We start from the raw sequence: 17158 nt of genomic DNA on the forward strand, positions 1-17158 counted from the left end.
ATAGTCAACTAATTTTGGATAGTTAAGTTCTAGAGGTTAACACCTCAATTTTGCAATAAGTTATATTGTGGAACTCCTTGTAAAGGCATGTAATTTTGTTATTTGATACTGTGCTTACCACTTAATTATTTTAATATAAAAGAAATTGCAATTATATTTTAAATTATATAGTTAAGAGGATATTTACATGAAGTATAAGGAATTAAGGTAAGATTTTGATATAAGTAAGGCTTATGTTGCATGTTCTAATGGTCTTATGTCTCTCAGTGCTCTAGTGTTGGTGACGGTCTAGATTTGGGCTGTTACACATATTATTTGTAGTTAAGGCTTTTAGTAGTTTTAAGTTTATTATCTTAATTAAATCTTTAGTTTAATTTTATATCATTTTACTCATTAATAGGCTTACAATGTAGATTTTCAGTTTGCCATTAATAAAAACATAATATTATTTGTTTTTTATATTTTTAGCCTTATTTGATGCTTAAAATACATGAAAATGAGAAATGAAAAAGTTATTTTATTGTACCAAAAGAAAATAAATTTTTATCTTTTTTTTCCAATTAAAATATAAACCTCCTATTTTCTAAAAAAATTTTTAAATTTTACAATAAAAACATATTAAATTGATTTTTTATATTTTTTAAATTTATTAACAATTTTCTCAACAAGAATAACACCCAAACAATCTTTTACCGCATTCTCATGCATGGGGTGCCACCAACACCACATAAAAAAATGATCAGCAAAGAAGAATTCATACCGCTGCCAAAATTCCACTTGCCAATACCTATGAGTAATGGTTATATTTCTTTATGTATGAAAAATGGTCATATCTCTCCATCCAATAGAATGAATCTCAATGCTCCAAAGCATGCAATCATCGATTTCCAAACCCATCAAACAATCTTATAAAACTCAAAATCTTGAACTCATCAAAAAATGAAAAAAAATCCATATTGTCTCAGAAGCATTATAAGAAAGACGTAAGAGGCAAAACAAACGGCAATGTGGGTTACAAGGCTTAAGAGTTTGAGGATTACCTCCATGTTACTGGGTTTGTCTAATTTGGTTGCGATCATTATTGGTGGAATCTTTGTTTTAATTGTCATTCCAGGTTGTGATCGTAATAGGATAATTATGCCAATTTTGGCCGTGTCCTTGGCTGCTATCCTTAGAATCATTGCCATGCTACGGTCAGGGATTGCCCAAGAAGCCATTGCCAAAACCATTCAGGATTCTCTTTCCGAGGCCTCTATTTTTGAATCAATTATTCGCCTCAAAAGACGGGTATGTGCTATTTTCTTTTTTGAAGCTAGCTTTAATTATTGATTTTGTTTCTTTATTGTTTTCCCCTTATTTTCTTGTTGAGAAAAATCAAAACTTTATATGTAAAAAGGAAAATTGGGAGCTTGAATATATATATATATATATATATATATATATATATATATATATATATATATATATATATATATATTGCAATGGTTTGGCTCACTATTTTATAGGCAACTAAAGCATGTGTAATTTACATGAAAAGTATTGATTTAGCTTTATTTTTCTTTTGTTGGAAAAAAAAAATCACATCATATTTTTTGTGATACGATTGATGCAAATATGACCATAATTGTGAAAGTTAAGAAATTGTAGTTGCAAAATTTAACATCTTTAATTGTTATTTAGTTTTGAAGCTATTTTATAGATAATTCATAATAAAATTTTGTACTTGTAAATGTGGATGTGACATGGCCAACATGTTCTATTTGGCATCTTATTTAGTTAATTAGAAAGAGTTTGGCAGTTCATGTGGAGTGTTAAAGTTTGTAAATGCACATGATAAGGAAGCAAAATAATACAATATAGATTTTAAGGGTTGTTTGCTAAGCAAAATATAAAATTTTTGTTTGAGAAAAGTTAGTTGAAATTGTTGTTATGTACTTAAGGTTTGAAGGAAGGGATTTGAGCCTAAATTATATTGAGGAAAATGATAAGATTATGAGTATTACAGTCATAATTTATTAGATTCTTCATAACATGGACATCACACCAGAGTTCTATATGCATTAAATTTAGAATTTAATTGTTTCATTCCATCTTCTAATGCAAACTATTGATTAAAGCATAAATATGTGCATACTCAAAATATATCTAAAACTATAAGCGCTTAAGTTCAAAATTTTCATAGGACTTGGATTATAAATATAGAATTCATAAGATTAGCTACTAAAGAACACGGATCATAAATAAAGACCTATAAAAAATAGACACAAACATGAGACATTTTTATGAATGATATAGACATTTTAGTATAACAATTTTTTAAAAAAAGTATCACACGATTCAAGAGTGGCACATTAATACACACACACACATGTACTTACACTTATAATTATATATAAATTAATTTAAAATTTTAAAATTATATGTTTTAAAAAAAATTGACAAGAAAAAAGTTTGTATTCATTCCCCATATCAAAATTAACTAAATTTTAACACTCTCCTAATATAACGGATGTGTGTTTGACACATGTCAATATAGTATCAAATGTAGTGTTGAACAAGTGTTCGGCATGAATACTATAATAAAATAAAGTTTAAGTACCTCATAGGACTAAACTAAAATAAGCAACTTAAATAAGGCTTGGAATTTGAAATAACTTCAGAAAAACTAGACAAAAACACTACTTGGAATCTATAATAATAATAATAATAATAATAATAATAATAATAATAATAATATATTTTTATTTGATGAAACATGCATATAAGATATTAAAGGTATTAAAAAGTAGATGTGTTAGTAGCTTTGTTTGTGCAGTTAGGAATACATTTTGCTAATCAAATTAATTTGTAAATATATCTAAACCAACTATGTTAACAAGAACCAAATGAAATCCATTTAATTTTGGTTTAGATAATTGGTTTGCAAATAAAATTTCATGACAATAACCATTTTTCAAAGGTTAATTACTTTATAATTACTCTTTTTATATTTGGAATACTTAAAAAAAATAATATTGCTTTATAAAAAAAATGAATAGAAAATTTAAATAACATAAAACTAGTTTATTGTTATATTATAACTCATTGTGAACTAATAATAAAAATTTTATGATAATATATCATTATAATATGGTTGTCATATCAACTACATAAATTAAGGACTAAAATAACAAGGTTGAAAATACTAAAATTATGCATATAAATTTGTGATTTTGGTTTGGTTTTATTGGATTATTATATTTTCAAAGCAAAATTATATCCAAGAATCAAAACCAATCATAGGGACAAAAGAATTATGATTTTAAGTTTGGATTGGATTGTGTTAATTCAATTTAATTAATTTTTGTGCATATTTATTAGAAAGTACTATATGATATCTCAAATAACTCATTGCATGAAAATTAAATCACATATTAGTTGTTAAGAATAATCTTATTATTTTAGTTTAGAGGGTTAGTTATAGAAAGGATGTTAATGTTCTTTGAATTTTTTTTCTTTTTTTTTATAGTATAATAATGTATTTAATGTGGAATATGGCTTGTGGGAGCAAGTTGTACATCAACAGAGCACAAGAAAATTAGAAGGTATATAAATGTTATCGAACCAACTAATAATAGCTTAGGCTATTTTAGTGATATATAATTCACTTTTAAGCTCAATTCAGTATGAAGGCCTTTCTATTTATTGATTTATACTTTTTGGTCTGGAATTTTTAATAATGAGGCCTAACAATTGAAGACTCAGGACCCAAAAGCATGTTAGGTTAAGTTGGAACAAGCCAAACCACATGAGTTAAGCAAATCAAGCTTAGCTTAAGTGGATCCATAGTGTAGCCTACAAAGCCAAACCCAAATTTAATGGGCCACCCTATGCAATGCCCTTGACAAATGGGCTTATGAAGCCTTAGCTAAATCTAGATGTACTTAAAGGGGAGTGTTGGAATATGACTTGTGGGAATAAATCTCACATTGGCAGTGTATATGAAAAAAATTAAAAGGCATATATAAGTGTTAGCAAGCCAAATTAAAATGGCTTAAGCCTTTTAATTGATGGATAACTTATTTTTTGAATCAGAATTCTTAACATATAATTTTCAATATTTAGATGTAGAAAAATCCCTTTTTTATGAAGAAAATCTTCATATCTTTAATGTTGTGTAATTGCTTTTCCTTAACAATTCATTTTTAAAATTTAGTGTTGTTTCTTATTAAACAGATAAGGTATAAGACATGGCTTTGGTGGAGCCGATTTGCAATGGTAATTACTTTGCTGCAAATAATGTGTGCAATTTACCTTGTGTTCAACGTGGCTAAATATGTTTCTCATGATGGAACATCAAATCAATGTCTCCTAGGTAAAATTAGTTTATTCTCATTCTCATAATTATTTATTTTGATTCTTAATTATGTGTCTAATTTTATATAAACACTATTTCCTTTAGGGAATATAAATGGTATTTCATGATATTAATATCAATGTTTACACCCCCATTCTCTTTGGTGAATAGAAATTATTTTTTTAATAATCTTTAGTATAAGTATTTAGGCTATGTTTTCTTTTAATAGGATTATGGAGTAAAAAATATAAATAACATTTTTTTACTTTCTTAACCACAAAAATATAAGTAACATTTCTCATTTCTTAATAGGTTATTAAGTGCAATGTTTATTAGGTTATGAAGGGAAGAGAATATTAACAAAAAAGTATAGTTAATAAGTAACAAGATCATAAGGGAAAAAATGTTGAATTTACTAATAATTCTTAAAATATAATTAAATATAAAATTATTCATTTCATTATTATTATTATTAAGTGTCAAATTAGCTCAATTGATGGCATGTTTTTAACAACATTTGAAAAAATAATTTTTAACATCACATTATCCACATGGATGATGATATGTCAATATAAATTTTTTTAAAAAATATCTTTCTTTCTCTCTCTCTCTCTCTCTCTCTCTCTCTCTCTCTCTCTTAACAAAATACCCTCCTTTTAGACTTATTTACTAGGAAGGGGTTTTCTCCTATGGAAATTCTCTAATATAATACACTCTTTAGGAAGTTACTTTTGTTTTCCCTCAACCAATTCCATATGAAGTCATCATAAGTGGGCTAAATGTGATAACATTCATAAAGCAGTTTCCTTTTAGTAAGAAAATTATACCTAGTTCAAGCTTGTATTTAATCAAAATGGACTTTATAATGATGTAAATCCAGACCATTACTAGCATTAGAGCACTAGGAAGACAAAGGCCTCAAGAACCAGTAGTAAGCTTGAACTTTACCTTTTCATTATCCTTTGTAACATAATATCTTTATAAACAAGGGAAGGACCAATTAATACGTTAATAATAAATCATCATTTTATTGATACTTTTCAATTGCCAATAGATTTCACTTATATCTCATAAAAGCTCATTTCATAGTACTTGGGCACAACTGTTCATCATGATCATTTACATTCTTTCCTTAAAAATGGAATTTGTGTAAATGGAACTTTCCCTTAGCAATCACAATGCCAAAATAACAAAATTATACATGTCTAAAATAGCTTCGCAAAATGGTTTTAGAAATGACACAAACTTGTTTATATTAAATCTTGGAGTTTAGTTATCGAAATCTATTGACTACTGCCTTTACTCATCTCCCTAAAGGAGATAGATAGAAGAAGAGGAATGAGTATATAAACCTAGTGAGTAGAGAATTACATAGGGAAATAAAATATATTATTTAAATACATTTGAAGCATATGGATGCATCATTCTCATGAATGTTTCTATAGCATAAACAATTCAAAACTAGGTAACTATATCACCAATGATTCTCTCTTCCTTTTCATTTCATAATTCCAATGTGCTAAGCTCATTATAAAAGCTCCTCAAGACTTCCTCTTAACATTTCATATAAAAAAAATGGAGCCGAAGATAGAGAATTACTTTGCCTAGACACCCTGCATTACATTCGAGCTCATTTACATGCATACCTTTCCTTTTCCTTTTCCTTTTCCTTTTCTTTCCTATTAGGAACCATTTAGTCATCTATAGCCACCACATAACACAAATATTTAATACAGCATCTTTGTGAGTTAAATACATACATAATTATATATGCAAATTCTATATGCAGTATATCTATTTTAAAATTGATAAATGATGTATGAATGCACATATGGAATAATACAGGATTTAAGAAAGCATTTTGTAATTTCTACTTACCTTGACAGTAGTCCATTTGACTTGACACATACTCATATTGAGATGTGTTTTCCTTTAACTCCAGTACTTATAACTCTATCCTTCATTTATAAAAAGTGTATATAAAAGTGTATTCAATTAACAATTCTAGTAGGATTAGGCTATTCTATGTTTTGGCAGACAAACATCTTTTAGCAGCAGAACATGGACCTTTAGCTCTCGAAGCTACATGCGTGGTGTTACCTACTATTTACATAGTTTAGTTGCCAAATTTTGATGTTTTGCCACCGAACTTATATTTTCCAAAATACTCATTTTACTTTATTTCTTGATTCTATTTGTCTAACCATCCTAACACATATTCAGAAGATTATCCCCACCATTTCTTCACTTAGTTAGGTTTTTATGTCAACTCTACTCATTACCATTAATTACCTTATTTAGCCGATTTTATAGTTAATTAATCCATTCAAACCCTAACATCACATATTTCCTTTCTTACTTACACAACTACTCTAATCTCAATTCAAAAAGACATAAACACAAAAATTACTTACTGTGTTCCTAGGGTTTTCCCTCTTTCTGCTTTCTTTCATTAGCTTTAGATTCTCCTCCCTTACTCCTTTCTAGTATTATTAAAGTTTTGGTATACTTAGGTTTCTCTTGTTTATAGAAGATTGGTGAGGGAGAGAGAGAAAGATGTAAGGATAGGGGAGGAAGAGATAAAAGGAAGAAGGTTCTAAAGTATAAGAGATGATAGTATACGGAAAATATCTAAAGCTGTCTCCTTTTATATTTTTATCTTTTCAAGTTCTTCGGTATCCGAAGACGCCTTTCTATCAAATGCCCTTGAAATTCTTATTTCAGTCGATTAATTACTGTTTTAGGTAGCAGTTTAGTTACTCCCTCATTCTATTATAAGTTAAACTAGGTTTCTATTTACTAACCCTAGGAAACATTCTGTCTCTTAGAAGCATGTTTCGATACTGTGAGGGGTATTACAAATATATTATGCATATCTTGGATATTATTATCATTCTATAAAACTTTTAATAGTGACCTAACATTATCGCTACAAGAAAATAAAATTGCAAACACTTCTAATGATATTTTCCTTAATCACAAATGCTCAACATCTGTGTAGGTGTGCTTCTTTTATGTGAACTCAATATAAGCTTTAAAAATCAAGTTTTGATTCTAGCTTATGTTTCTTCTCTTACTAGTGTTAAGTGAGATGCCGTCTTTTTTTTTTTAACCCAATATCATTTTCTCAAGCCATATTGCATATCTAAATACACTTAAATAAAACTTGCTTACTTATAGGTTTGGATGTGTTATTTATTAAGTACTTTATTTGATTAATAATTACAAACTTTATATTTGTTTCTAGAAGTAAATCAAATTTTTGTGGTGAATTTTCTAAGATGTTCCAAATATTATTCTTTGCTAAGGTTTACTACAAAGTGCATTGTAATACTCTTTATATTATTCTTAACCTATGATTATTGATATTGAGACATTGGAGTAAATTTTGAAAATGAAAATCAATGTGTTCTATATTAAACTAAACTAGCCTATAAACTCTTGGTCTCATTACTAATTATTTGTTTAATTATTATTATTATTGTTATTACTACTACTACTACTACTACAATTTGATTAGGGATATAAATATGTATCCCAAGTTCCCAACTATATACAACGGTTGATCAAGTTGAAAAACTATGTTTGTTTCATTAAATGTGAAGGATTCTTCTTTTTAATCTCTGATGAAAACTTTAAAATTATCTTCCAAATATTTGCATTGTAGGGATGGCTTCAAATGGTAACCAGTGGAAGCAAAAACTTTTAATTTTATTTGTTATCATGGTCTGTTCTATTCCATTGATACAATGTTTTGCGGGATTTGATGTCCTAAAATGGAGGTCTTTTTATGCAACCAAAGATGATGTGTGGAAAGCTCACTATCATGAGGTGTTTGATCATGGCATTCGTGAGGCTTTATGCTGTTTAGGACGTGTTGAATACCTGTAGGTTTCTTTGCATTAGGTTAATATTTGGGATTTGAACTAATTTCAACTTTTTTTTTAATTATGTATTTCTTTCTCTAATTTTTTAGGAGAGTGTCTGAAGAAGATGAAGTATGCTCAGTAGCACGATTATTGGGTGATCTTGTTGCTTATCGTGCATCAGGCACTGGACATTTAGAATTCCTAACAGGTTTTTTTTTTTTTTTTGCACGTGCATGTGTGTGTGTCATCAAATTGATTATCTTCATAGCATTGTTATAATCATGGTTAATTATCTTAAATTTGAGTATGAAAGCATGATTGTTTAAAGAAAATTAGTTTATTGTGTTGGCCTTATCTATTTTTCTTTTAATTTTTTTTTTGTGACCAATACTTTCTTGAAAATGCAATTGAATGTTTAAAGTCTTTTTTGAAGCAACTGATAGCTCAACTCAACCTTAATGGTAATTTAGTTGGATTTGTTTTTATGAATCCCTTTTCATTATAGGTGGAAAATTTGATTTGATCTATAAACTCAATCGACCTAAAATTAATGTTTATACAATATTAACATTTTGACTTGAAATAACCTACAATCATCAAATGGATCTAAAAATTCTTTTTATACAGTAACTAAATTAGTGTTTAATCTAAAATGACCAAACCGAAATCACCCTTAAATCAATGAAATTGGAGTGACTTGCAACCTGAAATAACTCAACTAGTTGAATACGAAATTGTTTGACCCATTTTGTTTGCCATCCAGACTTTTTTTCCATTGCACTCTATTTTAGATTATGTTCAAGAATTTCGTTGGTCTATAGCAGACTTGTTCATGTTATTTTATTTAACCTTTCATTACTTTCCTTTAAAGATGTCACTTCCACTTTCCTATGAATAGAATCATTCTTTATCTTACTCTTCTTTGTTTTTTCATAGATCATTCTTAGCATTTTCTTCTCTACTACTTATACTCATTAACACATTAAGTCAAAGCTAGAGTAAAAAAAAGTTTATTTGGTTAAGCTAGGTTTTACTATTGCAGATGAATTGCTCATGACAATTCTCCATTTCATTGATCCACTTTTAATCTTATGGTTGACATCCTCGTCCTCACATCATTTCCTTTTATAACGGAGCCTAAATATTGAAAATATATGCTTGCACAACCTTTATACTTTTTAAATAAGCCTAATTTGCTTACTACCCTTCCATTGAAAGATAATGATATGCTTTTTAAGTACTAATTAAAGTTAATAACATATCAAAGTTATTTATCTCACTCCCCTTATAGCTTATGCATAGAGAAACTCTAATGGTAATTTTTTATTTTTAATAGCCTCTTAGGTCTCTTTCTAGTGATAATCAAAAGGAGAATCAACTGAGAAAATTTCTTATTTATGAATAATCTTGTAGCCGTTAAGGTATTGGATGAATGTTGCCTATTTTTCATAAGATGGCTAGAAATTATGGATCTATGTTTGTTTAATTCCATTTTATATTATTAGGTGATTATTTCCATTGGTTGATGATGTAAATCTCTTTTTTTCTTTCTATGTCATCCAACAAATTTTCATTTTTGATAACTATTCAAATCTTTTGTGATTTTATAAGTTGTCTATTTCCTTACCAATCTAGATTATGATATCATGAGTGCCAACATTAACTAGCTTAAAACTAAAGTTTAGCTAAGTTGGATTGCTATGCATAGTTTTAACTTGTGTGAAACTCATGGTTTTAACAATATATTTATGTTAGGCCAGAAGAATTCGACATTAACAGATTTCTTAGCATTATTTTGTGTTATAGATTCCTTACAATTATAATGACCCAACTTAGGGGCCATTATTGGCGCAAGGGAACTTACTTTATTCCATAAAGCCAAAACCCAAACAACTAATAAAAAATTACATTTTAGCATTTTCCATCATAGTATAAGACATTTCTTTGCAAAATGGCTTAGAATTTTGAACCTTTTCAGAACATTTATAAAAAATGCTAAAGTGTAATTCATCCATTCATATATAATTGTTAACAAGTGCTTAGAGATTAAGGTAAACATACAGACCATGTTATTCTTACATATCCCATACTGTCTATTACAAAAACAAACATAATATTTAATCATTATAGTTACATGTCCACTATTAAACCTTAGAACAAACATAACAACTTGCTAAACTTTAACTTCTTGTTATCCTTTCTTGAAGACATCTCTAATTCTGCAACATTTCACCTGCGGTTAAGGGAAAAGGGTAAGCTTTGGAAAGCTTAGTGAGTAAACCATTTGATTTCATTTATCATATTTTTTAATTCATACATATAATGCATTAATCACATAAGTTTGCATAACACGAACAATTCATAGAAGATAGACTTGTCACTAGTGATTTCCCAATAACCAAAGTGCTTAGGTCATAAAGATGCTCCTCAGGACTTCCTCTTATTACATAATATAACCAATGATCCCAGCACATAAAGAAGCTCCTCAAGTCTTCCTCTATCATAAACAATGAGCTAGAGGCTTATTAGGCCTCACATAGTCTTACCACATAATATCATGCATGATCAATACACATCCATATCACTGGAGAAATCCATAGGTCATTCAACATCTATTGAGAATCAATAATTAACTATGTTTTGATGTAACACATTTGTTTTCTAGATACAAACAACTTAATGAAATCATGAAATGATGGATGTGAATAGTCATGGATTCAATTATAATTAATTGAAGAAGTTATCATTTATTAGGGTTAGTGTTACTCACCTTTTGTAGCCTATCAAACACTAAACTCAAACAGTAGTTATTTCCTTCAATCTTGGTTTTTTAGGTCCCTCAAGTCTGTCTCTAATGAGTTGACTAGATCTCTAAAACTCTATACATACATTATAAAACTTATTCTAGGTTTATTTGAGACATAAAAACAAGTTTTAAAGCCTTAAAACAAAAAGGGAAGAAGGGTAGGCAAAAGCAACTTCAGCTGTCGAAGTCCTGAACTTTGAATGCCTTTGGCACGCAATAACTACTTTGGTTGCCGAAGTCCTAAACTTCAAAACCTCTTAAGAAGCTGTAGCTATTTTAGCTATTGAGATAATGGTTTTTAATAGTTGAACCTGGGAATTTCCTAAATTACCAATTCAAATTCTGTAGAAAATTTGCATTCCCATAACCCATCACTTATGTCTAAAGCTCAAAAACTCAAAACAAACATATAACCATGCAATAGACTCAACTATTAACTCATGTTATTTCTAAGCCACTTGTCTCAAGTACATTGATGCTATTGTCATCTACGTTACCCATGTGCCTCTAGCTGATAACTCCAACTGTAACCTTTCACCTAATAGTTGGTGGAACTCTTTCAAGATAGGTTGTCTTTTCGCGGATATATGAGCCAAATCGCTAAATGATTTCTGGCTAAGGGCATCTGCAACTACATTTTCCTTACCCTGGAGATACTAAAAAGTACAATCATAATCACTAAGCAGTTCTATCCATTTTCTTTGCCTGAGATTCAACTCCTTCTACTTGAAGATGTATTGGAGACTCTTGTAGTTTGTGAAGATTTCACATTTTGCCTTATAAAGATAATGTCACCACATCTTAAGGGTAAAAACTATAGCCGCCATTTCTAAATCATAGGTGGGATAGTTAGCTTCATGCTTTTTAAATTGCCATGAAGCATAATTATTACCTTGCCACTCTGCATAAGAACACATCTTAATCCCACTCTGGAGGCATCATTGTATACCATGAAATCTTCATTACCCAAAGGCAAAGCTAATGTCGGTGCCGTAATCAAATACTCCTTTAACTTCTAAAAAATTTCTTCACATTGATCCATCCATTCAAACTTTCTATTCTTTTAAGTTAACATAGTCATTGGTGTAGCTATCTTGGAGAAATCTAGTACAAATCTTTTGTAATAGATAATCAAGCCTATGAAGCTTTTAATCTCTGTCACAGTGGTTGGCCTTGGCTAGTCTGCCATTACTTAAACTTTCATAGGGTCCACTTCAATACAATTTTCTAACACTACATGCCCCAAGAAAGATATAGTTTTCAACTAGAACTCACACTTTGAAAACTTGGCATACAACTGATGCTCTCTTAGAGTTTGGAGAACCACTCATAAATGCTAATCATGCTATTTTGGACTTCTGGAATACACTAAAATGTCATCAATGAAGACGATCACAAAGCGATCCAGAAAAGGTTTGAATGCCCAATTCATGAGATTTATGAATGCACCTGGGGCATTGGTTAGCTAAATGGCATCACAAGAAACTCATAATGCCATACTTGGTCTGGAAGGTGGTCTTGGAATGTCTATCTATTTAATTATCAACTTGTGATATCAGAACCTTAAATCAATCTTAGAGAAATAACTAGCTCCTACTAGCTAATCAAACATATCATCGATACAGGGTAAAGGATACTTGTTCTTTATGGTTACTTTTTTCAACTGCTTATAGTCTATGCACAGCCTTAGGGAACCATCCTTGTTCTTTACAACAACACTGGAGCACCCCAATGAGAGGTACTTGGTCTGATGAACCCCTTGTCTATTAGATCCTACAACTGCTTCTTTAACTCATTCAGTTTTATAGGGGCCATTCTATAAGGAGGGATAGATATAGGTCTAGTACTTGGTACTAGATCAATCTCAAAATCTATCTCCCTTTCAGGTGACAACCGAGGTAATTTCTCTGGAAAAACATCTGAGAACTCCCTCACCACTGGAACTGACCTTAGTCCATTTCTATTCATAACAACTTCTTTGATATGAGCTAAAAATCCTCTACATCCTTTTCTGAGCATCTTTCTGACTTACATAGTAGAAATCATCCCCTTAATAGCCGGTACTTGATCTCCTTAAAAACTACTTTTGACCCATTCTATTCCTAAACTTCACTACTTTATTCCTATAGTTCCATCCCTAAAATAACATCAAAATCAGTCAACTCTAGAACTGTTAGGTCGATGGGAAAGCATCTATCCTCAACCATAACTGGACAGGAGTAATTAATCATCTCTATCACTAAAGGGTCATACTTGGGTCCATTGACTAGCAACGAACATTCTAAACTTAAAACCATCAATCCTAACCTAACCTTGGGCTTGTATCAGGGGTAACAAAAGAGTGTAAAGCATTCAGATCATTCAAAACATACGCATTGAAGCTTCCTATACGAAGTTTACCTGACAACACTGTGTTGGAGGTGTTTACTTCCTACTGTGTCATGGTGAAGATTCGAGTCGATACTGTAGAACCCCTCCCTTAAAAACCTGCTGTGATGGAAAAAGCACCTCTTCCTCTCCCTTGTCCTCTTCCTTAAGAAGAAACCATAGGAACTTGCCTTGCAGTTGGTTGAGCCACACTACCTGACCCTATTTGTAGTTGTGAGGCCATCCTTTCCATGTTAGGACACTCCCTTGCCATATGTCTCTCTTGACTACACCTGTAACTTTTAGAGGTTCCAAATCTGTAGGGTCCCCTATGTGGTTTTCCACATCTCACACACCCTGACATTTTTGAACCTGAACTAGACCCACTTGCCATCCCCGTACTAGATTTGATCCTGCACCAAAACTTATTTTTCTTCTATTTTTTTAACAAACTTTCCCTTTTTTCCTTTCTTAGTTCTAGATGAAGAAGTGGTCTTAGTTAGGTGATTGAGCCTCCTTGTTTCTATGGCTTTAAGAACTATGGACTGCTCTGCCTTTATGCTTTTTAAGTCCAAAATCCCTTCAATGATAGCCCTCGCTTCCATTTTCTTTGCCGCATCTATTGTGGAATGGAAACTATGGGTTTCTGCAGCTAATATCAATGAAGAGTAGCAAGAATGCAATCTCAGGGTGTACCTTTTAGCCTTATTCTTATCAATATCATACCCCTGCCCCACATATTATAGAAGGTCCATAAACTTGTCTGTATATTCATTTACACTTATATTAACTATCTGCCTCAACTGTGCAAACTCCACTACTTTTAACTCTCTGGAGCTTTCTGGGAATGCCCAATTGGTAAACTTTGCAACAAATTGCTGCTAAGTCATACATTCTACTCTACTAGCATTGTAGGTCTTATACCTTTCCTTCGCGTTCTTACACTTCAGTGTGAATCCAGCTATTTGAATGGCCTTATTATCTCTAGCCTCTACTTCATCAGCTATAGTTTTAACTACCTTAACATACTCAAAAGGATCGTCCCCTTCTTTGTACTTAGGTGCATCCAGCTTCAGATAATCTGTCATTTTTGCCTTACATTTGTTACCCAACCCAGTCTCTTAAGTCTAAACTGTTGGAACTGCAGGTGGTGGTGCTTGCCCTTTGATAACTCCCTCCATTGGATTTCGAGTTCACACAGTGCTTGGAGAGTTCTAGGGGTACTGTTAGGGAGAATACATGGGGTAAGGGTTAACTGGTGGGAAGAAAGATGGGTAGGGCATGAAAGAAGGATACTAAGGGTAGCCCATAAACCCAGTATCACACCTTACCCTTACATAAGATATGACATACTCCCGTAATATGCCTGATGAATTACCAAAATACCGTTTACCAATAATCCATTAAACATATTACAGGGGATTTAACGATTTCAAATTCAATTTCAAATTAAAATCGTCGATAAAGGGTTTAATAGCTTTTCTAAGGTTTAAGAAAAATACCATAAAATTTATTTAAGAAAAGAAATAACAATTTTTAAAACTTAAAGAAATTTGATGAAAATTTGGCATGGTGATGGCTAAAAATTCAACTACCTAAAAATTTTAAACATGTTAAACAAAACCTATAGCAATATATGTATATCACAAATTTATCAAATCAACATTTCATCAAATGCTTTTCTTCATTTACAACAAAAAAAAAAATACATTCTTACAAATTTACATTCATTTGATATCAATAAAATAATATTACATCATTTTTGTATAACTGCTTAAATATCTCTTACATACATATAGTCCATATTTACATCAAAAACAAAATTCAAAAGGGTAACCTAGTAGTATACCTTGCTTGTCCAAAAGAATACGACTTCTATTACTTTCACTCAATAGTCTTTTCCTTTCCTCTACTTGAAACAACATAAAAACTATCGCTGAGTACAAAGACTCAGTGGTGCACAACCATCAATTTATAAACCAATATAAAACATAAAATGTCAAACCATAACAAAGTATTTAATATGTTCAAATTTTCATGAAACATGAAAACAATAATAATTTTCTTAGTCATCAATAAATCATTTATTTTTAACAACACATTTATTATAACATTTAAAAATAATTAGTGTTGCCAATATTTCATAGTTTAAGCAATGACACAAAATTTTCGATCAACGCCGTGTTGTACACTATGACAAAGCTATCTCAACCCCATATAGCCGAAACTAATGAGAGAAGCAAAGCTACCTAGCAAATATGAGTGCACCCATCTGATCTCAACCTCAACTAGTAAACCAGAGAGGCAGGATAATATAACCAATCTCAACCCCTCAAGTGGAGGAGGAACATATCCAATCTCAACCTCATAAAATGAGGGAAGCAAATCAAGTCTGCCATGCTAATTGTGGGTTTAAAACAATTTCCATTCAAACAACAAACATTTCAAATCATCACAAATCATCATATATGGTTGGCAACACATCAATTTAACAACACTTCTAAATCACATACATCCGGCCACCCCCGTGTTACAATATCATAAATGGCCAAACGTCCGCCTTTTCATCAAAATAATAAATTCTTTTAACATTAAAAATATTCTCAAACAATATAAATAATGCTCAAAGACAAAGAAAATTCACTTTTAAGTTTGTAGAAAATCTATTCTTTTCATTTGTAAATTTAAAATACAAGAAAATTAGAGTTGTGCACAAACCTTATCTTAGTCTCCTTTCTTTGACCTATTTCTCTATTTACTTTAAACTTCTATTTTCCACTGAAATACACAAATTCAAAAGCTTCAATACTTATTCTAACTTCCACCAATAACTAACCAAATAAATTCCTAGTGAATTCCTAAAATAACTACACATTCTAACTATTTTAGATTATAGGGCAGAATTTGAACATGTCCTTAAAACTCAATTTTAGTCTAGTTTCAGTCATAATTTGTCAAATTGGTCTTCACAAAAATTGTTCCTCTATGTCTTAGCTTTAATTATGATTTTGAATCATTCAATTTGAAAGTCTAGATCATTAGTTATAGCCAAAATACCAGGTACTGTCTCGGGTGCCTTATCCTGAGATTTTCAAGTTTTTCAAATTTTTACCTGAATTTGCACTCAATATCTAAGCACTTTATATCTAGAATTTGTACCAGGTCTCTAAAGCAAAGTTTTAGGCCTATGTATTAAGTTTTCAAATCATTTATAGCACCTCAATTGGAGATGTACAAAGGAAGATATTTCATGTTTACTATATGAGGTCACAAGGCTGAATTGCTGAATTTCAGAAATTTCAGTTTTGAAATTTTAAGTTACTCTAAAATTTCAACCACTTTGCTCTAAGAATTTGGTCTGGGTCAAAACATAGAAATTGTAGGTCTATGTCTTATGTTTATTTTGGCTTTAGAATCATTCAATTTGCATTTGTGTAGTTTGAGTTATGCTCATTTTTCCAAAACTATTCAAGTGACAAATTCTCAGGCTTCAGGTCTAATCTAAAATCTAGGCAGATTTCTGGACTCACTTTATCAAGCACATTTGGATAGGTTACAATCATTATTTAGCATCATGGTCTCATATGAATTATTCCCATGTGTCTCAGGATTACACAGATTTAAGAACTACTCAATTTGAAGTTTTATAGAGTGGGTTATGCTCAATTTAGTACATACTGTTCATTTAGTCAGTGTAAGGTTCCAGTTTTGCATTGCCAGATTTTAGCCCTAATTTAGTTATCTTTCGATCAGTTTCAGGGCAAGTGTTCTGCATGAATG

At 30.6% G+C, this 17158-nt stretch overlaps 1 protein-coding gene across 1 annotated transcript in view; it reads left to right on the top strand.

The window, feature by feature from the left end:
- Positions 1–1005: 1005 nt before the first annotated feature.
- Positions 1006–17158, top strand: part of LOC110658595 (uncharacterized) — a 51953-nt gene continuing 35800 nt past the window's right edge. The window contains exons 1-4 of the mRNA XM_058152620.1: positions 1006–1287; positions 4216–4354; positions 8004–8223; positions 8313–8413. Coding sequence (XP_058008603.1) covers positions 1006–1287; positions 4216–4354; positions 8004–8223; positions 8313–8413 — 742 coding nt within the window. The remainder of the gene's footprint in view (positions 1288–4215; positions 4355–8003; positions 8224–8312; positions 8414–17158) is intronic.

The sequence above is a fragment of the Hevea brasiliensis genome, chromosome 1 (genome assembly GCF_030052815.1).
Source record: "Hevea brasiliensis isolate MT/VB/25A 57/8 chromosome 1, ASM3005281v1, whole genome shotgun sequence".
In the NCBI taxonomy this organism is placed as follows: Eukaryota; Viridiplantae; Streptophyta; class Magnoliopsida; order Malpighiales; family Euphorbiaceae; genus Hevea; species Hevea brasiliensis.